The sequence below is a fragment of the Onychostoma macrolepis genome, chromosome 08 (assembly GCF_012432095.1).
Source record: "Onychostoma macrolepis isolate SWU-2019 chromosome 08, ASM1243209v1, whole genome shotgun sequence".
NCBI classification, from domain to species: Eukaryota; Metazoa; Chordata; class Actinopteri; order Cypriniformes; family Cyprinidae; genus Onychostoma; species Onychostoma macrolepis.
Genome location: NC_081162.1, coordinates 10,427,504 through 10,454,380, shown reverse-complemented (window position 1 = coordinate 10,454,380; position 26,877 = coordinate 10,427,504). Strand labels below are relative to the sequence as shown.

Sequence of the window (26,877 nt, the reverse complement as noted above, 5' to 3'; positions counted from 1 at the left end):
GCCAACTGCTTGCTTATGACAAAAAGTGTAGTTTACTTAGTCTTTTCCCGTACAACTTGCTAGCACCAGTGATAGACAGAAATCTGAGGTCTCCGATGACGTGCCTACTGCTCCGTTCATTCATGAGCCTGCAGTTTGATCTATCCTGGCCGTAGATTTGCGGTAACAAAAGCCTCCTCACAGTCTAATAGTCATAATGATTTCAGGACAGTCCAGAATAAATCAAATATAACAATTTATTATTAGTCAGGTAAACGTGTTGTGCCAATTACATAAAACAATAAGAAGCCAATTCAAAAATAAGAAAATACATAACATCAGTTGTTCAAAGATGAATCTAAGAGTAAAATGTTTACCTGAATTCAAGAAGAAAATACATAGTATGGAACATATTAAATACCCTCCACACTACGGGCTGATCTGGCTGCAGAATCGCCCCGACTGATTTGCAACTTTCCCTTAAATACTACCAGAACAAAAGGCCCATAAACATTTATTCTCTGCCCCAAAACAGATTAGATCTGTGTATGGGGGATGAGAAACCTCTCTAGGAGCTGTTCTCGTGCCCCAAATGGTCACACCTGTAGAGCAATGTTTATCAGGTTTTGAAAGGAGACCGCCCCCACAACAGAGGTACAGAATTCACTTAAGTTTCCAATATTTCCCATAATATAAGTGACTACTGTGAAATTGAGACCATTTTACCAATCACACAGAGACCTTTAAAATGATACCAAACATGAAAGTGAAAAACAACAGGTTCACAAGATATATGATAGGTATATAGCTATTCTCAATGAACTTTGAGTGAAGCTTTTTTTGGGGAAAAGAGAGAGAGGTAGAGAGGGCAGGGGGAGAATGGGGTCGTAAATGATCAACGAGATAAGTTTGGTCAGGGTGGTGTTTGTTCTCTTTGAAGATCTTTTGTTCTCTTTGGAGATCTTTCGTTGTCTTTGGAGATCTCTTCTCCAGGTTAGTTTCATGGCTTTATTGCATGGCATCTGTGAGTTCCTGAGTTAATTTCATAAAGGAAATAATTTCACTCCCTACAGGCATAAAGGCATCGAGGATTGAGATTTTACTGAAATATTGATTGAAATCAAGATTATTTAAATATTCTATCCCTTTTGTCATTAGTTAGTTATGCATTGTCCAGTCCTACAAATACAGTGGTTATAAAAAGTTTACATACACTGTTAAAATTTTAGATGAATGAATCTGAGAAAAATCTTGTCATCTTTCTCCACATTTAAAGTGATATCCATGCCAGTAAAATTTGACCATTTAAGAAAAAATATTATTAGAATTGTATTATAATATGACATGTATAATTCAGTCATGAAATATCTAAAAGTATTTCAGTACTATATATTACTTTCTCTGGAACTGTAAACAAATACATATTGAGATGGTTGCTGTAATGCCATAACCCACTTGCAAGACATGCCTGAATGGATAGTAGCAGGAAGATTCTAATTGGGGGCCAAAAATCTTTCATGTTGTTTCTTGCTCTGAAGCTAAAAAGAGAAACAATTTAAAGTTCAGATATAATGTAATTTAAATGTAGTTTGTTGCTAAATGTAAAAAAAAAAAAAAACCTTGTATTGTAAGTTCTTTTTATACATCACTATTAAACACTAAGAAACTTACTTGAAGTAGATGAATATCCACTTTGATGTGAAGAACTGGAGCCTGGTCCTGAATAAGAGTTACACCATGATAAAGGTTAACTTTTTTTCCTCAGATGCAATAAACTTTACTAGGTTGCTTTTCTCTAAACAAATTAAGAATGAAAACATTCTACAGATCATTTACCAGCAGCTCGTCTCTTCCTCCATTTTATGAGTGCAGTTATGATGAGAACAGCCGCACACATTAACACCAGCACACTGATAATTATAGACAGAGCAGAGGATCCAAAGTCAGATTTTTCTAGATCTTCATCTGTGGTAAAAGCCAAGAAAATTAGTCAGAAAACAAATGTTTATACTTTTGAGATTTAGAGTTTGACGTATATGAAGAAACAGATTTACAGCTGGAACAAAATTAGTTGTTTTGGTTTGAATATAATCTGGACAATCTGAGGACCTCAGATGATGACAACCCTGAACCAACAATACTACCATATCTTCATATAAGTTTGATTGCAATATTTAATCATTGCTGTTAATAGTGTTCACTGTTTATGTGAATGCATGTCATTAACTTACTGCATGATTTTGACTGTACACTGTAAAAAATGATATGATGAAAAAGTCATGACAACTTATGTTTTAAAGTTACTTTAATTTAAGCAATTTCAATTTTTTTTTGTAAGTTATGCTAGATTCAACTTGATTTTTTAAGTCAGTTTAATGTTATTGAAATTCAAGGAGACCAATTTAATTCAGTGAACTTAACATTTTAAGTTCTAACTTACTGGCACACTGTAAAAAAAAAAAAAAGTTGAGCCAACTTTTATTTTTGTGCACTGTAAAACCCGACAAGTTAGGTTAACTCAAACTTTTTGAGTAAACTTATTGCCTTAAACCATTTAAGTTTTTAAAACTAACAATTATGAGTGCTCTGAACTTATTTCAGTTGAGTTCACTAAAATAATATATACATTTCAATTAAGTGATTAATTGAGTAATAATTGAGCATTAGTGATGAACACTTGCTGTTAACAAACATAATCACTGAAGAAAAAGAAACACAAGAACAACTAACTTTAGTCACAGCCTTAGATGAAATCAACTTAAATAAAATACATTAAATCTCTCAAGATCTGAGTAAACAACCCCACAAACAGCATCACCAGCTCCACTTATTAATAACCAGACTGACTTCATTTCTGTCAGACATCTACAGAAGATCTTATTAAGAATTAACTAAGGTTTAGATGTTGATTTATTGTTTCAACTGAAGTAACCATGTTAGAGATCAGTGTTTGCTTTAGTTGGGCTCTTGACCCTTGACTTCTGTTTCAGTTTTTTTTTCTCCTCCTCTTTTTCTCTGGCTGTTGTAACCATGTGTTCCTCAAACATATTTGTTATAACTCAAAAGCCCAGAGAAAATGATCAGTAGTTGGTTGTTATATGTTTATAATGACAATCATCTGTTAGCGAACTGATCTCATTGTGTGTCTAATCTCTGATTAAATGGATGTTGTATTGATTATAGTAAGAGTGATTCTAAGAGCCAGCGGTTCTGTGACAGTCAGTTAATAGGAAGGACTTTCTAAACAGTTTGTCCACAAAAAGTTTTAATCTATGGTAGCAGCTAGACTCACATAGACATCAAGAATCAGCTTATGAACCTCAACAATGGTGACCATTATAAAACAAGAAAAAAAAAGAAAATTCATGCCGCAATGCATGCTGGGTACTAGCATAGTACAAAACTCATCCATGGATCCCAGCATGCATTGCAGCATGATTGTTTTTTTTATATGGTCACCATTGTTGAGGTTCACAAGTGATCACTTTTTTTTTTTACTTGACATGATTAGTTGAAACAACTAATACTGAAAAGTCCAATCAGCTTACAGAGAGCAGTTCAGTGCCAGTCAGGATTTTACAAAGTGAGTTGAAATGACTGGTATTTGTAATTTGTTTATACTTAAAAATTTAAGGCAGCCACAAAACTTAAGTTTTTAAGTTGAAATAGGTGGAATTTTTTTACAGTGTACATTTCTACAATATAGACATCACCTTGACATAGCCACCACCAATAAGCTAATGTAGAAACTTTCATTTTCTGTGAAGCTGCTTTGCAACGATTTGTATTGTGAAAAGCGCTATACAAATAAACGTGAATTGAATATGCTGTCCATATATTTAAAAAAATATGTTCTAATGATTGTTTGCAAGTTTTTTTTACCAAAAGCAATGTCCAGTTTGTTGTCCAGGTTTAGGTAGTTTGCTGTGCATTTGTAATATGTATCATGTAGCTCTTCTTCACTGATCACCAAACTCTTCCTCATCTGGTAAGTTCCGTCTCCGTTGGGCAGAATCTCTCCTCCTGTGATCTGATCATCATCCACAGGCTGACCATCTCTGAACAGGGTCAGGTTAATGTGACGGGGGTAAAAACCAGTGGCCAGACAGCTGATCTGAAGCCCTTGAGAGTCAGTAAGAGGCTTCCTAAAGAGTCTGACTTTGGGTTTCACTTTAGAAAGGAAGGTTAGAAACAGTGGACAATAATGTGGCAAAATCTATGCGTTAATTATTTATATATGATAATATGAGTCTTTGTATAGCATCCCAAACATTTAGTCTTTACTGTCAGTCATGCTTTTTTGAGTTACTTTATGTTCATATTCTTGATTATATTTTAAATAGTTAATAGAAAATGTTACAACCCATCAGGCTCTAATAAAGACAAAAAAGCATTACTAAAGTAGTTCATACAACTCTTGTGCTATAATAGGAGCTATTATTTTTATTTAAACTAATGCTAACTTACATTTTCGCATCACAGTGTTCTTTTCTTTTTCCAGGAATGCCCGCAAAGTCTTCATGCAAACAGGATGATAAACATGTTCATACAGAAACTTCACATGAAGCCATTCCATCTGAGCCATGCCCTTTATTCTCATCCATGGTAAATTAATTTGCATAGTTCTTTTTACCACATCAAAGGTGAACTCTTCAGTATTTTGTCCATTAAAAGCATCCCATGAAAGAAACAAACCTGGCTGATCATTGTCAAGCAATTCACATCCAACACGTTTCTGATAAACATGCAAACCTTAAAATGAATGGAAATCAAACAGATTAGTTCTCAATGGCATATTGAAATAAAGCACTTTTTTATGATTATATAATAGCAAATGTTGCTTCTTTAATCATAATTTAGCTTCTAAAAAGAGCATGAGAAAATATATTATGAGTCATGTGATCAATGTTAGATAACACTAAGATACTGTATATTGCCAAAACGAATCTCTTAATATTGAATTTTTGATTGCTGGTAATACTAAAATTTATAGGGTTGCACTTACCATCTGTGCAATTTTGGTGGTCCTTAAGATAAAATGTTCGATCTTTCATGATGTCATATATATCACTAAATATACTACCCGCACCATTGTCATCACTTGAATTACTCTGACTGCGGTGGACAGCTTTCAATGATACTGAGTCATAGTACATCACTTCCACATCATCTAACATCAGCACAAGAGTGAACTCAGGAAACTGTGTCTGTCCAGCAATGTATGTGGCAAAAACCATCAGTGAGTGAGAACCTGTGGAAAGGTGGGCAAGGATAACATTTTCTGACTAAGCAGACACATTGTAACTTTGCTAAACTATACATCAAAGGGGTCATCGAATGCAAAATTCACTTTTCAAGTTGTTTGAAAATAAATGCGTGTTGGAAGTGAGTGTACACATCCATCCTATAATGATAAATATCCCCTCTCTCAAATCAGGCTGTTCTGAGAGCCCTGTCAGAATGACTTAGTTCTGTACAGCTTTGTACTTCCACTCAATTAATTTCAGTTCGCTTCTGTACTCAGTCTGATATAGCAAACCATCTCCCATCTCCCATCTCCCAGCCGGCCAACCAACAAACAGAGGGCGGGCTGATGTAGACGCTAAGCGCCGAATTTAAGATTGTAGTTTAGGTGAGGGAAATCTAACACAACAGCGGACATGGAGACATGGGGATGCTATTCGCTCTGTTGTGGAGAATATTCCCGGCATTTGCCAACTGAAGCCCGAACAAGAAGAGTGTTTGGTTCACATTTTGAATGGAGGTGATGTTGTGGCCCTACTCCCGACAGGTTTTAGGAAAAGTTTAATTTATCAACTGTTAGCGAGAAACTGGGGAGGCAAAAGTCCGGCAAGGCGAGCGATAATTGTGGATGCATAGATTTACTTCACATAATCTGCAAAAGTCATTCACAGCCATCTTCACTCCGGTATTTCGCTCGATGGTTTTGTTTTCGGTGCATACCTGTGTTTACAGCGGAAGTTCGAGGCGGCTGAGCCGGCGCATAACATATGTCATAACCAAACATTATGTGATCGGCTTACGGGTACACCAATGATTTTAAACTTCAGACACTTGTCAATTATGCCCTTCCAGACTCTGTCTATGACGCAAAGCGAAGTAGCAGAGTTTGGTATTACCAGGCTACAGTTTCGAAGCTGAAGTAAACAGTACTGCTTGTCACCCCACAGAATAGAGGGGTGGGGCGAGCCGAGCTCATTAGCATTTAAAGAGACATGGAGTAAAAAATGGCTTGATGAATACATAGCTGATTTTGACAGGGTAAAGAAGGTGTTTTTTACACTACCATTGAGAAATTTTAACCAAAGTATGTTATAGACTTTTCATTACGACCCTAAAGAATCATATCAATTTGTGGAAAATGGGCATCCGATGATGACCCCTTTAAAAAAAATAAATACTCCAGTAAGATGATGATTGAATATAACTGCTCATTTAGGGTCCCCAGTTCTCAGTTCTTTAGTGTGAAAAAGTGAAAAGAAGTATGAAGGGGCTGTTCCAGTGGTAGTCCTGAAGGTTAGCGGCAAAATTCAGTAGAACATTGCAGTAGTCTCGAAATTACAAGAGCTTGGATGAGGAACAGTGTTGTTGTAAAGCGCAAACCTGTACACGACTATGCCATTGTTGTTGAGATCTTTGCTTTATTTCTTAGAGACTTCCCATACATATGCATTATGTATCTTGATATTGTACAATAATAATTTATTATGTTGTAACCTTCTCAGTCTCTTCACCAGATTTGCTCAGAAATTTATGTGATCAAATTGAGGAAGTTACATGCAGAATCTGTGCTTATAGCCCAAGGCTGATGTGTCTGCTGTATACCTGGGCTAGTAAAAGAGGGAGTACACGTCAAATGTCACAAATGATGTCATAGACCTACCCTTCCAAAAATAGTTTGATTCCATCTCCCTTGCTATAAATAAATAATCAAAAACAAAAATCTGCTCCCTCAAAAAAGAATGTATAGTGGCATAATACATAATTAAATAATTTTTGTAATAAATAATAGGTTTATCAAACAAGTCTTAGTAACAGGCCTCACAACACTGTAAAACATTAAGTTCCCCTTTTTAGTTCCCCTTTTTGATGGATAAAAAATAACACTGTTTTAGCATTTTGTCTATAAACTGACCATATTCAGATTAAATACATGCTAAACATGTTGGAAAAATAAAGTTAGTATCAAATAAAGATATCATTGAAACTTTCATTTGATTTACTCATGTAATATGAACACATTAGTTTATGGAATCTGACCAGAGATAGGAAAATTAATAAGTGCCCAAGATACCCCCTCTCGTGCCCCAGAGTAATATATAGTCGGGCCAGGGCCCATGTGCACATCATGATCACAGGAATAGCTGTAAACTGACTTACCTGCTTTAACAGCTGTCAAATATGACAAAATGCACACAAGAGACTGCATTCTCTCAGTAAATGAATCCCCGCACTTTAGGGTATGATCTTGTTGTTGAGTGTTACAGTCTTCCAACTACAAAATAAAGAAGTGACTTTAGCTAATGATTGGAATTCTCTGCTGGTCTTACCGGTCTTTCCAGTCTCTTAAAAAAATGAGAAATGCTCAATATCTCATTGCTGTTCATTTTTTTATCATAATTTTGTCTGTTTATTTTTAATCATTTCATATTTTCGTAATGCAGATTACTTAAGAAAATCATGGATTAATGCGATCATGACAGACTATGTAAGGGTAGTCTCAGCCTTTCAAAAGTATGTGAAATATTTACAGTTCATGGCACAGAAACTTTAAATATGTCCAAGAGTTTTACACACTGGTCTGTTATTGTGGGGACATTACCATGCCCCTAAACATGACAAAACAAAACGGCACAAAACGAAATGTGATTGGTTGCCTTACCTGTCAGTCATACAAATTACCATTCAAAGTGGCCAAGGTTCCCATACCTTCTGCCATCAGTCTGAAGGTCTGGCTACGCGACACTAATGTAAGGGTGTAAGTCCTTGGATGAAACTGCATTTGATGTCCCCGTGAAAATGAGATGGTGCCCACTTAGGTGCTCTACACAGACTCTGTGCATAGGGAGCAGCAATATCGATGCTACCTGTGCTATCGCTATAGGTCGAGTAGGTGCAGAACAGGTTAAGGGGGTTTATTTGTTCCGCATAAGCTATATGACGCAGACTGTTAGGTTACATAGTACATATAACTGATAGCAATCACATAGTTTTCTACATGGTGCAGATGATTGGTTTCTATAGCATCATCAGCCAATGAGTTTGCTGCTCGACATTTAGGGTTTGCTGCTCGACATTTAGGGTTTGCTGCTCGACATTTAGGGTTTGCTATAGCAGTTGCAGCACAAACCAAACTAGAGAGTTGCCATGACAGAAAGTTAAAGTGAAGTGACTTAGAATTTCCACTCTGTATTTCACCCATCCAAGTGAACACACAAAGCAGAGTGTTTTGAACACACACCCAGAGCAGTGCTGCAGGGCCTGGGGTGCAATTGGGATTTAGGTGCCTTGCTCAATTGTGGGTATGAAAAGCACTGAAGAGCGCTGAGGAGAGTGCTGTACATTCAGTCCCCCACCTACATTTCCTGCCGGTACTGAGACTCTAACCCACAACCTTCGGGTTAGTCCAAGTCCAACTCTCTAACCATTAGGCCACAACTGCCCAGAAATCCCACAGAAATACAATAATAGCAGGAGATATTGTGGTTTCACTTTATTTTGATGGTCCCTTTAACACATTCTATTGACTATAAGTAATGTTGCACCTATATTTCTACTAACTCTCAACAGAATGTTCAAAAGGGACCATCAAAATAAAGTGTTACCGATATTGTTCCTGAACAATATTATAACTTCAGACCACATAGTTTTTTTGTTGTTGTTGTTGTTATATTGCATACATTATTTACCTATATGTTCCTTTGTCTTTGTATTTTTTATATAATTTGAAGGCCATCATAGCACAAGTCAAATAGCATCCAACAAGCACTTTTCATTTTTCATGTTTTATCACGCACTCAAGCTGAAATAAAGAAAAAATAATTTTGTTGTAATTTCTAGAAAGTTTACAAAATTAACCATAAGTTGCTGAATTCATATTACTTTACAAAACAATTTACTCACATGGAGTAGGGGAGTATACTCTGTGATGCCCCAGATCCCTCTCCTGAATAAGAATAAGATAGTAAAACCATGATAAATACAATGTAACACTACAGAAACAAAACCGCATACAATGAATTTTCTAATTCTAATGAACTGGACTGAACAGAACATGTACTAGCAGATCGTCTCTTCCTCCATATGATGAGTGCAGTTATGAGAACATCCACACATATGAACACCAGCACACTGATAACTTCAGACAGACTGAAGGATCCTGGGTCACATTCAGGCACATCTGAAAATGTGGTGATTAAAAAAATAAATAAATAAATAAAAAACTGATAACAGTAAGTTACAGAGATATGAAGATATTTTTTTGTTATTAAATCTAACTGTGGCATTTTGTTTGATTGTTTATTTTTTTTCTTTACCATATGTGATGTCCAGTTTTATTTCCAAATTAAGGTGCTTCATTGCTTCATTCCACAGGCTGACCATCTCTGAACAGGGTCAGGTTAATGTGACGGGGGTAAAAACCAGTGGCCAGACAGCTGATCTGAAGCCCTTGAGAGTTTGCGAGTGTTGTGCATGAATCTGACTCTGTTCCAACTCTGTAGTTTTACTACAGTGAAGGATGAGAAGTGTTACTGTTGCAAAAGTGTTCTGTAATGCTTCATAAAGCATTTAGAGAAACAGATTTTTTTTTTTTTTCCCAGCACTGCAGTCTGGGTCATATTTGTCAATTATGTTTTTTCTTACTTATATTGGTAAGTTAACAAGGTTGATTCTCTCACCTTTTCTCAGCATGTTGTTTTTTTACAGATACCTCCACAAAACTTTTATACAAAGAGGATGATAAACCTTTTCATACATATACTTTACACAAATCCATTTCTGTTGGTCCCATGGTCACCATGTCATTTTTGTCTGGGTTTTGTTGTTATCTGTGTCAAAAATTAACTCTTCTATATTTTGTCCATCTAAAGCATCCCATCTCTGAAGTAGACCTGGTTTATCATCATTTAACAATTCACATCCAGCAATTCTCTGATGAACTTGTACACCTTCACATGAATGGGGAAAAAAAAAAAAAGACTTATTGATCTATTTTTAATAATTACTGTCTCTAGCACATGTAGTGTTCTTGCTTCTATGTCAAAAGTTCCCCTTCAGGAACTCGAGCTGTGTCGGAAAACACTATGGGAACGTCTTCAGCGTGACCACGCTCTGAATCACATGTGTAATCAGTCCAATGGAAGGGCGAGACGTCACGGGCGGGGTGAGGTACCGACCAGGAAGCTTAAAAGCATGTGCGGTGGAACCCATAGACGTATACATATCTATGGTGTTGATATGGTCTTGGCTAGGGGTGGGCGATATGGCAAAAATATCATATCACGTTTTTTTTTTTTTTAGAAATATCATGGTTTTATCACGATTCTTTGTTATGTTGTTTTTTTCTATTTTGCAAGTTGTTTGAGCATTACAGCCAAACTAGCTTCCCTATCATAAAGACAACCTTTTAAGGTAACAAAATATAAAAAAGGATGGTGGATGTTTAGGCCAAAGTGGGTGAAGATAAAAATCTTCGTCATTGTTTTATCTTTGTTATTAAAAAATGAGAACAAAGATACACATTAAAAATACACATAATATACAAATAAAATAAACAGTGTTTTATTTTCAGGTAGGCTACGATAGGTGTATTTAGCAGAAGCATTCAAGAAATTGAATGAACAAATATAAAAATAAAACATTATACTGTATAGATTGATTCCTATTAAAGCAATTGTATTAAAGTTTTTCAGTCAAGAGTAGTGTGATTTTTCTCTTTGTGTTTTGGTGTTTTATTAACATTAAAGGAATAATTCAGATGCACGTAAATGCACTTTTATGATTGTGAATAAGTGCAGTGACACATGAGTGTAACCATACCGCTGAGTTAACACTGATGTGAATGTATGTGGCGAACTGCAGCTGATAGAATGTCCACGATCAAAAATTGTCATATCGAACACCCCCTCGAGCCCTCCTGCACTGACAACACAGCAGTGGTCTTTTATATCAACCACCAGGGAGGTCTGCATTCGTGCCCCTTGTACAAGCTGGTGCACCAGATCCTTGGGTGGTCCCAGGGCAAACTCCTCTCGCTGAGAGCAGTGCACATTCCTGGGCATCTCTACCCGAAGTGGTGAAGCAGATATGTAGAGTTTTGACCAGGCTCAGGTGGACCTGTTTGCAACTTGAGAGACATCGCACTGTCGCTGGATGCCATGGTACAGACTTGGCCGAGGCTTCCCTCGATTGCTCTGCTCCCGGGAGTTCTGGAGAGAGTGCGTCGCGATGGGGTCTGTCTATTGCTAGTAGCCCCTTTCTGGCCGGGCTGAGTGTGGTTCTCGGACCTGATTTCCCTCCTCGATGGCTCTCCATGGGAGATTCCCGTCAGGAGGGACCTCCTCTCACAGGCGGGGGCACTATCGTGCACCCTCGCTGTGGAAGCTGTGGGTGTGGCCCCTGAGGGGGCACAACTCGTAGCTTCCAGTCTCTCAACCGAGGTTGATGAGACCATCCTCCAGTCCAGAGCTCCCTCTACAAGGAAACTTTATGCCCTGAAGTGGAAGCTTTTCACTTCATGGTGCGGAGACCGCCAGCTCGACCCAATTAACTGCCCGGTTGGTACAGTGCTGGAGCGCCTGCAGGCCCGATTCTCCGCAGGGTTGACCCACTCCACCCTAAAGGTCTACGTGGTGGCCATTGCAGCCTACCATGCCCTTCTTGGTGGCCAGTCAGTGAGCAGACACCCCCTAGTTACGCGTTTCCTCCGCAGTGCGCTGAGGCCTCCGGCCAGAGAAGCTTATGCTAAGTGGTGGATCAGGATGCTATTCCATAGCCTCGAGTCCTCTGATCTCCCCTTGCCTTTGGGGGTCAAGGCTCACTCAACTCGAAGTGTGGCAGGTGTGCCTATGCTGGACATCTGCAACGCTGTGGGATGGTCCATGCCCCTCACGTTCGTCAGGTTCTATGACCTAGATTTGCGAGCCGCTCTGGGCTCTTCTGTTCTCTTGCCCTAGCTGTGCTCTTCCACACTAGGCAGGCATTTGCAAGTCTGGCGGCGTGGGCATCTCGTTCCCATGGCGTATTCCGACGCAGCTCGAGTTCCTGAAGGGGAACGTCCCAGGTTACATATGTAACCATGGTTCCCTGAGTGCTGTTTGCATAAACACTTAAAAGCTACATTGGTTATTAAGTTTTGTATGTTATTTGTATGTTATATGTATGTTATAATTCTTTTGGATTGCACTTACCATCTGTGTGATTTTGGTGCTCCTTAAGATAAAATGCTCTTTCTTTAAAGATGTTATACATATCGCGAAATACAACATCAGCATCCTTTTGCTCGTCTTCATGGAACTGCAGTCAGTACTGTTAGTGCGATAGATAGGTTTCCATGTGACCGAGTCATAATATTCTATTTGCACAGCATCTAACATCAGCACAACACTGAATTCAGGAAATGGTGTCTGTCCAACTATATACATTACAAATGCCATCAACGAGTGAATATCTGTGGATACACAAGGAACATACAATGTGTACATATGAGACATTTTCTACTACTAAGACAAACTACATATGATACGTATAAAATAACTGGTTTGTGTATGTAAGCAGCAGAGGTCCCTTACGGAAATAAAATATTTTATTATATATGAACAGTCAATATATTAAAGAATTTTTAGTATATTGGTAATTATATAGAATAATACATTGTGGTAATATATTACAATATACTGAACAACAATACATAAGGAATTGCCGCTTTCCATATATTGGGGAATATATGTCAACATATATGGTGCTCATGTGAACGGGGGAGGGGGGCTAATGCCACCTAAGATATAACATAATAATGTCGATGTTTTTCCACCACTACAGGGTTTTTCCAAACAAATGGAAGAAACAAGCAGAGAAATGTACAAACAATCTTCTTTGACAGACACTCCAATATATCATCATACAAAACACCATTCGTTAGAAAAACATAAAATTACAAATGCAATACTGTTTTTCTTTTACATAAAAATAGTATTCAGTGGCCACCAGAGGCCTGTTGCACAAAAGTAGAATTAAGACATCCGGGATAAATGACTCAGCGGAGCTCAATGAAGCCAAAACATGTGCGTCCAGGCTTAATTGGTTGCACAAAGACCAAGCCAGGATGACCAGACACAGATTCATTAAGCCAGGTGAAACCAATCCTGGATAGGTGCGTGCTCACAGCTCACTCAAATAGACCCCGCCACAGATCACAGATTAACTGATTTACCATGGCAACTAGAGCCGCGTACTTTTCCCCGTCGGAAGCACAAATCCTCATGGAGGCATACGAGGAGGTAAAATATATAATTAAGAAGAAAGGCAACACCGCCACAGTGATAAAGCAAAGAGAAAAAGCGTGGCAAAGTATTGCAGACCGCCTGAATGCGTAAGTAGTGCACAATTACACACTCACCGCTCCGCTGAAACATCACAATTACAATTCAAATATTTAATTCACATCTCCAAAAACGCAGTTGTACTGTAATTATGAAACGGTTAAATTTTTAATTGAAATGCACTGCAGATATGAGTGAAATTGTGTAAAGTAACTCCATCACACTGTATAAAGCTATGATAAATTATTATTAAAGCCTTACATTATTATTTAACGTTACGCTCAGTACGGTTTAATCTTAGCCGTTGTACTCTGCTTCTTATGTTGTCCACCGTTTTTTTTGTGTTTCTCCTGCTTTTATTAATGTAAAGCTGCTTTGACAGAATGAAACAATTGTGAAAAGTGCTATATAAATAAAATTTAATTGAATAAATAGATGAGCTATAATAATAATCACTTTAATTTATATAGCGCCTTTCAAAGGACCCAAGGTCGGTTGCTCACTGCACTGCAAAAATGTCTTTCTTACTTAGTATTTTTGTCTTGTTTTCAGTAAAAAAAATATATCTAAAAAAAAATCTTAAATATTTTCTTGAGCAAAATTACCTAGGAAAATAAGCAAAAAAATCTGCCACTGAAACAAGAGAACTTTTCTAAAATTAAGTGTTTATGGAAAAAGTAAACTTATTTGAAGAGAATTTTTCTTATTATATTGACAGATTTTTTTATTTTTTTGCTTGGTTTTTTTTGTCTAAACTATACTTATTTTGCTAGGTCATTTAGCAAATCAAGAAAATACATCTTTATTTAAGATTTTTTTTTTTTTTTTTTTGATATTTTTACTGAAAACAAGACAAAAATACCAAGTCATTTTTTGCAGTGTGACTCCATTAAATGTTCTTGTGATAAAGTGTGTGTGTGTGTGTGTGTGTGTGTGTGTGTGATGTAGATTAAACATGAACGGGCCAAAACGGACATGGCAGCAGGTCAAAATCAAATACAAGAACATTCTGCAGAATGGTATGGTCCCTGACTAATATTTAACAAAGCACAAGCATATATTGTACCCAGAAGGTGCCTGCTCACACATTGTCTGTACTGTTTTAGCAGTGAAAAGAATACCCACAGACAAGGCACGGGTGGTGGGTCACCAAAGGCTGACCTTACCCCAGCAGAGGACATGGCCTTGGAGCTAAATAAAGGCAGGCCCGTCTTAGAGGGGATCCCTGGGGGGAAAGAGACGAGCATAGGTTCCTCCCAAGATGCCACCCGCTTCATTCAAGGTATGTCCTTCCATCTTTACATGGGATACAACCACATTCATATTGAATCAATTTGGACTGTCTGACTTTGGTTTACCTATTGCCTTGCAGTGTCTGGCAGCACTGTGTTCCTGTTAGAGCCACCAGCACAAGCACCAGACGATGCTGATCCAGTGAGTATTCCATCAAAGGCATACTGTAGGCCTGGCATGTCTTGTCTACTAGCTTCAATATGAATCCGATTAAATGTGATAGGGTGAAAGCCCCAGTGCAGCAGCAACAGCACATGATGGAGACGATGATGAGGAGGAGACCATCTCTCTGGATTCCAGAAGGCATGAGGTATCATGTTAAGACTGTGAAAGTACTATTTACTCTACAATGGTGAGGAGTCCTCATCAAAATCAAAAAATCTAATTTCTTTTACAGGACCCAGATGCTATACAGTGGGAAAACCAGCCTGGCAACATAGTGCGCATTAATAAAAGGACACCACATCCTGCCAAATTCCAGCTGCGCTAATTGTATTGTGTTCACAGAGCTCACAAGCTATCAGAAAGTTGTATGGCAACCACCTCCGCGCCAAATAGAACTGGCAGACATAGACATTCAGTACAAGAAGAAAAAGATGGAAAATCTTGCACTGGAGTCCAAAATAAAAAAGAGGACAATTAGGAAACTGGACCTTGAAATAAAAAAAACTTGAGAGGGAGGTGAGATATGCCTTCAATGTACACTGTATGCTAACTGTAACACAAATGTATTAATCATTATTTTTCTTTCCTCCCCCAGCTCCAAGAAGATGACACAGCTCAAAATAAAAATTAGGTATATTCTCGTAAAGTCAAGTGAGCCATGACATATGAGCTCTTATTGTGAGCACACAGGACGGTGGCATCTTTCTAAGGTTTTTTTTATTTTCCCAGCAATCAGTACAACCAAGTCATCTTTATAAGGCACCGGCCTCTTTTGCCCACCCCCCCAGCACCAGGTGTGGCCACTAGCCTATATGAAGGCCCAAAATTGTGTGTTCCTTTCTGCTCTGACAATGGCATGCCCATTCTTGCGAGATGTGGTGGATGAAGAAGCACTTGTGCTGAGGAGAGCCTTCAGGCGAGAAAGGGTCTTCAGGGACCGGTTGGACCCACTGGCCTTCCCTGATGACCATCTATATGAAAGATACAGGTTTTCTGCAGATGGCATCAGGTATCTATGCAGACTACTGGGTCCCAGGATTAAGCACCGCACTGCACGGAGCCATGCACTGAGTGTGGAGCAAATGGTTTGTGTGGCCTTGCGCTTTTTTGCTAGTGGAGCCTTCCTGTACTCAGTGGGGGATGCAGAACAGCTGAACAAGGCCACAATTTGCCGCACAATAAGGAGTGTGTGTCTGGCTATCAAAGCATTAGCAGATGTCTTCATCTCCTTCCCTGGCCACAGAAGACTCTGTGACATCAAAGAGGAGTTCTATAGGATTGCAGGTAAGAGGATCTACAAATTACAGGACAACTGTTAACACATAGTAGGATACTCATTACTTTGTGTGACAGGTTTCCCCAATGTCATTGGTGCAGTGGACTGCACACACATAAGGATAAAAGCCCCCTCAGGTGCCCATGAGGCCGATTTTGTGAATAGGAAATCCTTTCACAGCATTAATGTTCAGGTGAACATAACTTTTTGATATTGTCCATTGACGAACACTCTGCATTGCCAGTGATGTGCATTGATTGGTGTAATATTCCTCATCTTATGATTTCAGATGGTCTGCAATGCTGACTGTGTGATCAGCAATGTTGTGGCAAAATGGCCTGGCTCAGTCCATGACTCCAGAATCTTCGGCCTCTGAAATCTATCAGTGCCTATCACAAGGTAAGCCACACAACCCCTATTTATAACCATCATGGCTGTGTCAAGAATATCACTGTGTTTATGAGGTAGTAATGATGAGATTTTGTGTTGACAGGTGAATTCTCTGGTGTGTTGCTGGGAGACAGGGGGTATGGCTGCCAGCCTTTTCTCCTGACACCTTTCACAGACCCCCAGGAAGCACAGCAGGCCTACAACCATGCCCATGCCAGGACCAGGGCCAGAGTTGAAATGACCTTTGGCCTCCTGAAGGCACGCTTTCACTGCCTTCACAAATTAAGGGTCAGCCCTGTTAGGGCATGTGATATTACTGTGGCTTGTGCTGTCCTCCACAATGTGGCCTGCCTGAGGAAGGAGAGGGCCCCAGAGTGCCACCAGCCATGGACTGGGACAATCCGGCAATCTTCCTGATGACGACAGTGGTCGGCTGCTGAGGGACCAATATGTGTTGAATTATTTTAGTTAGTATGTGTGCTTTCAATTTTGGTTAAATATGTCCTGCGGTGGCAGAGGAATTTGGTTTTTTTTTGGGTTCGTTTTTTTACGAATTTGGCCTCTTATGATGTTTGTGCGGTATACTGTGTGTAATACAAGGCTGCAGGGAGGCTACTGCATCCATTCCTTTGTTTGTTCAGTTGATGTGTATGGATTTGTCCTGCATTTATTTTAGTGTGCAGACATGCAGGGTGTGTTATATACAGACCTTTGAATGTGTATGTATCATTTTGTATAATATGCTTTGATTCTGTGCTTTCCATCTGTGAGTCACTGTGACTTCAGTTTCGAAAGGAGCTGATGGTTTACCTGCTTTGTTTTGTCCTTATTCAATAAAGGAACATAATGTTACACATTGTGTTTTTATATTCATATGGAATGTGTATTTGTTTATATGACAGAGTACTAGGGCCACACATGAGGCTGGTTCTTTCTGCAGAAAAGCTACATATTCTTTTTACAGTTTTGATACTTATGACAATGTGATACTTAATATTCTGGCACATCAGCATGTCTTTGTTTATGAAACCATACTGAAGTACAATTTAACGAAATGCCCCACATCTGTCATTTTAACAACTGTCCTCCTTTAAAACAACTGGTTACAATATTATGACTTGTCTTTTTTTTCCCTCTGTGGCCCTAATATTCTATCATTTTATATATACCCTTATAGTCTATGGGAAACTGTAAATTATCTAATGATAGCAACATCATCTAAAAATCATTATTTATCCAAAATGATTGAAATTAATGATCACAAACGTTTAAATAATGACAGTGGGTCTAGTTATATGTGATAACAATGTATAGTGAGCAGTGAAATAACTATTGGTTTCCATTTGTGGTGACTGCTGACTGACATTAGGGATGAGATTAAATAGATCCTGGAATTTAGCCTGGTCTGGAGCAGGCTAGCTCCACAGAATAAATCTCCATGGTAATTTATACCATAACATATCCTCCTGCCCCCTATCCAGCTTTAGTGCAACCGGATTACGGATCAATTGAGCCAGGATCACCAAGATATCCTGGCTTAATCCCTTATCCTAGTTTTGTGCAACAGGCCCCTGTACTAATGTATCTTGACTTGACAACCTCAATATCCCTTGGGATAATTCAACATTTAATGAGGAGAAGAAAACAAACAGAAAAAAACCCCCAATACATTCAATACAACAAAACCCTCCAAAAGTAACACTTCCCCACAAACCAATAAAGCAAAATAAAATTACCCTCACTCAAAATAAATAAATAACCAAAACCCACACTACAAACAAACCAAACAACAACAAAAAAAACAATAAATCCTCCCCACAGATGATAGCCCTTGTTGGTTAAAAGGGAATTGACAAACAAAAATAACAATAGCCACACACAATTCTCACAACAAAAAATACAAAGTTACAATTAGATCAAACAAAATAAACAACAAAAACACCATCGGTTAATCTTACACGCACACACACACAACAACCACACGCCACACTCCATACAAACACACACCCTCACACACACACAATTAATTCGCTATAATGCGACTTAAACACGCACAGTCCAATGCCCTTGAAGAGAAGCGAATTACTTTTCCGCAAAACAGCAGCACAATCAAGCCGCCGCACAGCAGCAAGACAGCAACGGACAAATTTCTATAAAGTAATCACCCGATGGCCATTAGACACATGTACACTAAAATTTTAAAATGCATCTTTAGATACCAAAACAACTTGCAAAATACCCTATGAGAACCTACCTGCAGCACACTTAACTGGCTCTCAATACGAGTGGTGAACGATCCACCAATCCTGCCTGGATCAAGCTATAAAAAAAACCCCTGATCCACTGTTAGTCAACGCCACCACTCAAAATAATGCGGCAACAAATCAATACAATCACGTACCCCGGAATGCGTTGATGCGGTTGAACACCCTCGGGCCCACGCCCAGAGTTAGAGAAGAATTCCAACCTTATATAGGTTACTGTGTTTACCAACTCAATGCTTGACGCACATCAAATAGTTTTCTCGACACGATCAACACGCAACCAGTATACCATGCCGGAAGAAACGGAAGTCAAGGGAACTCTCCACGCTTTTTTAAAGGGGCCGTAAACCTTACTTCCGCCCAACTCCATCCACCGGCACCGAACAGAAAACCCCCCAAAGGGGATCACCCCATTACACTCATATAGTTACATTTATATGGGAATATGTATTAGCAATATATGAACACAGTTAAAGGTAAATATTTATTTTAATATATTTTCATATGTGGAAATATATATTTGTAAATATATAAATATTGGCTACACATATAATTTAACATACATGCAGTATAATGTCATATATATATATATATATACTGTATATATATATAAATTTTTCATCTCAGTTTTTATTACCAATTTAAAATGAGACAAATCTGCTATTATTTTAATCTCCAATCTGTTATTTATCAGTTTAGATCGTTTTTTAATGCCTCGATAACTAGCAGAAGACACTAACCGGTTTTAAATTAAAGTTGCACAGATGGGGTAAGTTGTAACACTGCGTTACAATCTGCCCTGCCGTGCTAATCTATGACATTAGCGATGTAATTCACACCATTTACTTTAATACATTTTAATGAGAAATGACAAGAAACAGGTGAATAAAGACTGACAATCATTGGTTAATGTTCAGAAATGATTATTTCAAGACATGTAAAGCATTTTGGCTCGTTTATGTGGGCTGTCCCAGGCATGGTTGCAATATTTTCATTGTCAAACTCAAAAATCAGATTACTTTTAATTATTTAAAAACACCATTATTTTATTTAAAATAAATAATTATTTTATTGACAAAATATTTTAGTTTGTCTTGTATATTTTTTTCATAAGATCAGATAACATTTTAGGGTGTTATATGGTCATGTTACAACGTGCCCCTCAGCTGTTACAATGTACCCCACCTATGGGGCATGTTGTCACATTTCACTTCCAATTTTTGAGGGTAAATAAAGAAAAACGTATACACTGTATTTATGAAACAAAGCGACATATTTGTACTAGACAAGTGTGAAATTACTGTGGATAAAAATATATATATATATATATATATATACTCTGAACACGAAGTGGATTTACACAATTTGAGAAAGTCAAAAAGTGTTACTTTGTACCCTGCTCTCCCCTCCTGCATTAGGCTAACCAAGACTTGTCACAGCATTTACATACTATTGCTCTTTTGTTGGTTTGCGTCACGAATCCGGTCTATGAACTTCCGTTCACCCACCACCAGAGGTCTATAAACTAGGCGGGCTATAAAATACAGCAGATAAACTAGACTAAGAAAACATGGAAGAGCTCCGTAGAGTAGCTATCACTGGAAGAACGATAAACGCTAGACAATACTGTAACCAGACAAACACAAAACGGTTCCGTAACGCAGCTAACACTTGAGAAGTGCTAAACGCAGAACAATACTCAGTGATCTGATTGAGGAAGTCCATGGCTTAAGTAAAGCATGTGATGGGAATCAGCTGTGTGATCAGTGCAATCAGGTGTGTGTGTGTGTGTGTGTGTGTGTGTGTGTCGTCAGTGCAATGGATGATGGGAATTGTAGTCTAAAGTGCAACAGTTAGTGTAGTGCAAGAGTCAATGTGGTGAGCGAGTGACCTCTGGTGGTGAGTGAACGGAAGTTCATAGACCGGATTCGTGACAGTTCGTAGCACGATGACATACTGGATCAGATCCAATACGTAGTGGATGTTTTACGCGCATGCGCTATATAGGTCTCGAATAAATTCATATTTTTTATTTACATTTAAGAATTTTACAGACGCTTTTGTCCAAAGCTACTTAGTCTAAGCCAAGGACTTATTCTAAGTGAAGTCTAAGCATGTAGTAAAGGGTTTTGACCTACATAACAATACGCGATGACCTACATTAGATTACAAAGTAAAAACTTTGATGTCTAAATTCATCCACGATGTTTTTGTCTTTACTGGCGACTTCAAAGTTTTTTTTTGTTTGTTTTTGTTTTCTCATTTCATATGTTATGGCCAGGATGCCCACATCAGTGCTGTATCCATTATTATAAGGATACAATAAGCACTGTAACATGATATGAAGAGTTTATTTGCAAAACCAGATAATTCCGTTCTTTTTAATTTTCAAAATCATGGGGGTTTTTGGGGGTTATGTTTTGTGTTTTATTATGTTTTATTGTATTAATTAGCTGGTTTTTTTTTTACCTAGTCAAAATAACCAACTGCAGTTTGAGATTAATTGGAATACACAATGAAGAAACATGATTTCTGAGAACTGTTAAAAATGGAGTTATATGTTTTTGCAAATGAACTCTTCATATGCAGACGTTGCACTGTAAATAGCTAATTATAAAGATATGCATCACTCTGACAGAGTTAGCCTAAATGTCTTTTTGATTAGGCTATATCCGTCATGTTTATTTAAATTTAATCGGGGATATTAAATTAATGCCGATTTATTTTGTTTATTTAGATTTTATATTATTCTAATATAGATACAAACATTTTCAATAGGCTAATAATAATAATAATAATAAAAAAAAAAACATTAAATTTATATTAAGACTTTACCTCGCTAATAACGCCTCAGTCAGGTAAAATAAATGTTTTATTAGTTGCTTTTCACACATCGTCTGATACAACACAAAACACTCAAAAAAAAGTCTCCATAGAGAGAGAGATTGCCCTCGTAACGGAATGGATGGTCTTTAGCCATTAGGTCTCTCTATCTCCAGGGATTTAACTTGCGTATGAATAACACACAAAAAAATAGAAATGGTCATCTTTGTGTTAATATGCCTTGTCCCTGACCGTGTGTGTATTTATTTGTAGGACATAGGATTGACTGTAAAAACCCGGTATAACCCGGGATAACGGGTCTATTGAGGGATAGTAACACTAAGGGATAGTTCACCCAAAAATGAAAATTCTGTCATCATTTATTCACCCTCGAGTAGGTCCAAACCTGTATGAATGTCTTTGTTCTGTCGAACACCAAGGAAGATATTTTGAAGGAAGTCTGTAACCAGGCACCATTGACTTCCATAGTAGGAAAAAAAATACACTATTGAAGTCAATGGTGCCCCAGAAATGCTCTGTTTCCCACATTCTTCAGAATATCTTCCTTTGTGTTCAGCAGAACAAAGACATTCATACAGGTTTGGAAATACTTGAGGGTGAGTAAATGATGACAGAATTTTCATTTTTGGGTGAACTATCCCTTTAATATCGATTTGTTTTTGTACCCCTGATCCATGAAACCAGATCATGTAAAAAAAAATTAATCTCTCAGAGTTGTTGTAATTCTCTGAAAAAAGGCCAGTTTACATTTGAATGATTAAAATATTTGGTAACACTTCACAATACGGGTGCACAAATATGCATTAAATAATGCTTAACTGATGCACAGATAATCATGAGTTAATCTATAACTCATGATGAACTAAACCATTTATTAATGATTACTGCATCAGCAACTAATGAACATTTGATATGATTAAAAGATTAAGTAATCAATAAATTGTTATCAGTTAAATGCGTCATAATATATTAATAACTTATTTTATTAACTAATGAAGTAAATTCATATGTTAATTACCACATTGGGTCAAAGCCATGCCTTTAAACGTCCAGTTGTCTGCTTTAATTGATGATTAGCTAATGATTTGCTAAGGTATCATTATGTTATGACTTTACTTGTTGAGGCACATGACTATTAACTAATTGTTATATGTCATTGTGGTTATAGATTTTGAATTAGTTAGTTAGTCATGTGCCTTAGCAAGTAAAGGCACACCATAATGATACCCATGCAAATCATTAGCTAATGATTCATTAAAGTAGACAACTGAAAGTTGAAATGCATGCTTGAACCCGTTGTGGTAATTAACATATTAATTTACACTATTAGTTAATATAATATGTCATTAGGGAATTAATAGTTTATGACACATTTAACTAGACTAATAACAATTTATTGATTACTTAATCTAAGAATCATATAGAATGTTCATTTGTTGCTGATGCAGTAATTGTTAATAAATGGTTTATTTCTTCATGAGTTACACATTAACTCATGATTATCTGTGCATTTGTTAAGCATGAATTAATGCACATTAGTGTCACCGTATTGTAAAGTGTTACCAAATATTTTAATGTTATACGTATGTTTAACATTATATGTTTAACGTAGGCTATACAACTTTTACAGCGATCTTAATGTCGTTTTCATCCTGTATAATTTCAAGTGATAAATCGTCGTAGCCTAGATCAACAAGCGAATTGAAATCAAACTTTTACTTAGCACTGCCACTTGCCTAGAGACTATTATGTCACAAAACGACAACACAGCCTATTGGAGGATGTAAGTAAAAAAAAAACTAAAAAAACTTTTCTTTTCTCTTGAAAACCTGCTGACACGCTGTTCGAGCGGCATATCACTTTTTTGTTCACTGACGTACTGAAATGGAAGAATTCTTAAGAATGACACTCGTCGGTGTCTGTGTGCTATACATTAACGCCCAAAGTAAGTAAAACTTAGGCTTCTTACATGGAAATAGGAGTGACACATTTCTTTTTTTCTTTTTTTGTGCCACTTGTTTGTATTAAAAACGTTATCTGAACAGATATCATATGTCTGTCATATCCTACTAACTAATGGTTATCTCTGCACATATATTAAGGTGCTATGTTATTTTTATTTATTTGTTTGTTGTCATTAGGATACATATAATCATTATATAGGCCTGGGTATAACTGTAGTTGAAACTGTAGTTATATGTTTTTTATTATTTACATAAATAGCTATAGTTTCACCTGCATGCACCTGACAAAGCTTTAGTAAGGTCATAAATAATTATCCAATAATTAATTAACATATTAATAGCTGTAAAAGTATATCTATTTATATATCCTAAATTATCTTGATATAATGATTTCAATCATCATCATCATCTAACCATTAAACCTGTATTTTAGGTTATCATGAATATGGGCTGATTGAGGCATGTGGTGACCCAGATGAAGTAGATTTCATCGTCCAATTTGATGATGAACAGGTGGCTCACATAGATGTCAAAGAGCAGAAAGAAATCATTACTTTACCTGACTTTGCTGGCCAAATTGAGATTCCATCACTGTATGAGGACGCTAAAAAAGCTGCATCTGTTTGCAGAACCTTCTTTGATATGATTAAAGAGGTGTACATCAATTCATCTGAACCAATTGGTAAGAGATAAAGACAGGCATGAACAAAAAAAAAAAAAAAAAAAGTTTTACTCAAATCTTTGAAATGTCATATTATGATTGGTGGTTTCTATCTTTTCCAGAACCCCCCTGGAGCTCAATTTATCCCAAAAGTGATCCACAGCTGAATGTCAAGAACACCCTGATCTGTCATGTGACTGGATTCTTCCCTCCACCTGTCAGAGTCTCGTGGACCAAGAACAATGTGAATGTGACAGATGAATCAAGTCTCAGCAGTTATTACCCCAACAAAGACGGGACACTGAATGTTTTTTCTCGACTGAGCTTCATTCCAGAGGAAGGAGACATTTACAGCTGTTCTGTGGAGCACAAAGCCCTTCAACAACCTCAAACCAGAGTATGGGGTGGGTTTGTATTTAATATTCACATCTAATTCCTTTTGAAATCATATGGTGAATTTCACAAATATGTGTGTCTGTGTGTGCAGATGTGGAGATAACGGAGCCCAGCATTGGTCCATCAGTGTTCTGTGGAGTTGGTCTGACTCTTGGGCTGCTGGGTCTTGCCACAGGAGTTTTTTTTATTGCCAAAGGAAACTGATACAATAACACTGACAGCTACAGATGTTCCTTTTAGTTCTCATGTGAAGTTGCATATGTGCTAAAGCTACAAATCATTTGTTAATTTACGTTTTAAAAGACTATATTGTAATACACAGCAGGTGATATGTTACACCTGAAATAATGTACAATAGCTGTAAGTCTTCATAAGACTTGATATAATATTCTTCTGTTGCATATAATGTGGTGAGTTTTAAATTATATATACAGTAGCATTAGATACTCCTCTTATGTTGTAATTTTTAAACACTACCTAGTTTAAAAGCAGTTCAAGTAGTAGTACAAATTTATTGTTTAGATTTATGGAACTATGGAAAGGGACTTGTGACAAATATGTTATATATTTTATTATAATAAAACAAGGGGTGAGAACCAGAAAGGCATAAGTGACATTTCACCAACTTTACAGGAGGGCCAAAACAAAAATTTACTATAGCTTGATCTGACTTTGTGTACTGGTTTAATTGTGTACTGGTGTAATTGTTTATAATAAAAAATGGTACACAGTGTACACTCATTGATGACAGTATACTTTTGCCAGTAGAAAGAGCTCATTAAGAGCTTTCATTTGATATATGCGACCCTGGACCACAAAACCAGTCATAAGGGTCAATTTTTTCGAAATTGAGATTTATACATCATCTGAAAGTTGAATAAATAAGCTTTCCATTGAAGTATGGTTATGATAGGACAATATTTGGCCGAGATACAACTATTTGAAAATCTGGAATCTGAGGGTGCAAAAAAATCGAAATATTGAGAAAATCGCCTTTAAAACTGTCCAAATGAAGTTCTTAGCAATGCATATTACTAATCAAAAATTAAGTTTTGATATATTTACAGTTGGAAATTTACAAAATATCTTCATGGAACATGATCTTTACTTAATGTACTAATGATTTTTGGCATAAAAGAAAAATAATTCATTTTGTCCCATAGAGTTTATTTTTGGCTATAGACCATTTCAAGGACGTAAACAATGCACTACTGTTCAAATGTTTGGGGTCAGTATTTTTATTTTTGAAAGAATATTAATACATTTATTCAGCAAGGATGTTAAATTGATTTTTTTTTTTAAAAAGTGATAGTAAAGACATACTGCTAGGAAAGATTTCTATATTTTGAAAATCCCTGCCAGGGTTCAATCAATCAATCCTGTATAAAGCATCACAGGTTCCAGAAAAATATTAAGCAGCACAATTGTTTCCAACACTGACAATAACCAAATATCAAATCAGCACATTAGAATGATCCCTGAAGGATCATGTGACTCTTAAGACTGGAAAAAAGGCTGATGAAAATTCAGCTTTGCATCACAGAAATAAATACAAATATACCCCAGCGACCTAAGACTGGTTTTGTGGTCCAGGGTCACATATATATATCTCCATTTCACCCAAACCTTCTGGTTCTCACCCCTCGAAAATACGATTTTATTTTTCTCAAATAAAAGTGAAATTTAATGAAAAAATTAAATGAAACATTTTGTTAAAGTTTTTGATATACAGTAAATTTATATTTAAAGTAACTGCAACTTGCACTTTAACTGTGCAGTTAAAAAAGGTGAAAGAAAATACTGCGATGCAGTGTCATAGGATGGAAAAATTGCTGTTTAAAAAGAAAATGTACATGAAAGCTAATGCTGTAAACAGCAAAAAGTTTGAAGCCTTTTTGTCACTGCTTCATTCATCATATAGTGTAAAATCGCAACAGTATAGATGTTTCTCTGAGTAATCTATAGTCTTTCACTTTATAAGTGACTTTAGGGAATAGTCAAACGTGAATACAAAGTATACCATAGGCAGAGCATATTCACCTGAATGAATCAATATAAATAAAATAAATAAATAATATTAGAC

At 37.0% G+C, this 26,877-nt stretch overlaps 2 protein-coding genes and 2 pseudogenes across 5 annotated transcripts; 2 read left to right on the top strand and 2 right to left on the bottom strand.

Annotated features, from left to right (window-relative positions):
* Positions 1-260: 260 nt before the first annotated feature.
* On the bottom strand, positions 261-8,303 carry LOC131545988 (major histocompatibility complex class I-related gene protein-like). Of its 4 annotated transcripts, XR_009272560.1 has the most exons (9): positions 7,883-8,303; positions 7,381-7,495; positions 4,985-5,230; positions 4,447-4,731; positions 3,862-4,149; positions 1,816-1,944; positions 1,651-1,698; positions 1,435-1,517; positions 261-1,011 (listed from the first exon to the last, which is right to left on the bottom strand). XR_009272560.1 is itself a non-coding variant. In XM_058785247.1 (8 exons), the coding sequence occupies exons 2-8, from the start codon at positions 7,427-7,429 to the stop codon at positions 1,495-1,497; spliced, it is 1,068 nt and encodes a 355-aa protein (XP_058641230.1). In that variant the 5' UTR covers positions 7,430-7,495; positions 7,883-8,303; the 3' UTR covers positions 261-1,494. The 4 variants fall into 4 exon arrangements, 2 of the variants coding, with proteins under 2 accessions (XP_058641230.1, XP_058641231.1); XM_058785247.1 differs by having other exon boundaries at positions 261-1,517; XR_009272561.1 differs by lacking the exon at positions 261-1,011 and having other exon boundaries at positions 1,493-1,517; positions 1,816-1,889.
* A 594-nt stretch (positions 8,304-8,897) lies between these two features.
* Positions 8,898-19,211, bottom strand: LOC131545324 (uncharacterized; annotated as a pseudogene).
* LOC131546084 (putative nuclease HARBI1) lies at positions 15,529-17,082 on the top strand (annotated as a pseudogene).
* Positions 19,212-23,596: 4,385 nt separating the features above from the next.
* LOC131545327 (H-2 class II histocompatibility antigen, A-U alpha chain-like) lies at positions 23,597-26,851 on the top strand. The gene is made up of 4 exons (XM_058784032.1): positions 23,597-23,718; positions 24,171-24,419; positions 24,521-24,802; positions 24,886-26,851. Exons 1-4 carry the CDS (start codon positions 23,658-23,660, stop codon positions 24,996-24,998), a joined length of 705 nt encoding a protein of 234 aa, XP_058640015.1. The 5' UTR covers positions 23,597-23,657; the 3' UTR covers positions 24,999-26,851.
* Positions 26,852-26,877: the final 26 nt, after the last annotated feature.

Bases quoted from the DNA above. Each gene is read 5' to 3' on its own strand.
- LOC131545988 (XM_058785247.1), bottom strand. From the start codon at position 7,429: ATGCAGTCTCTTGTGTGCATTTTGTCATATTTGACAGCTGTTAAAGCA. The intron at 4,150-4,446 runs GTAAGTTAGCAT...TCCTTTCTAAAG, and splicing joins GAACACTGTGATGCGAAAAT to TGAAACCCAAAGTCAGACTC. The intron at 1,699-1,815 runs GTAAATGATCTG...ACTCTTATTCAG, and splicing joins GAGGAAGAGACGAGCTGCTG to GACCAGGCTCCAGTTCTTCA.
- LOC131545327 (XM_058784032.1), top strand. From the start codon at position 23,658: ATGGAAGAATTCTTAAGAATGACACTCGTCGGTGTCTGTGTGCTATAC. The intron at 24,420-24,520 runs GTAAGAGATAAA...TATCTTTTCCAG, and splicing joins CAATTCATCTGAACCAATTG to AACCCCCCTGGAGCTCAATT. The intron at 24,803-24,885 runs GTGGGTTTGTAT...CTGTGTGTGCAG, and splicing joins ACCTCAAACCAGAGTATGGG to ATGTGGAGATAACGGAGCCC.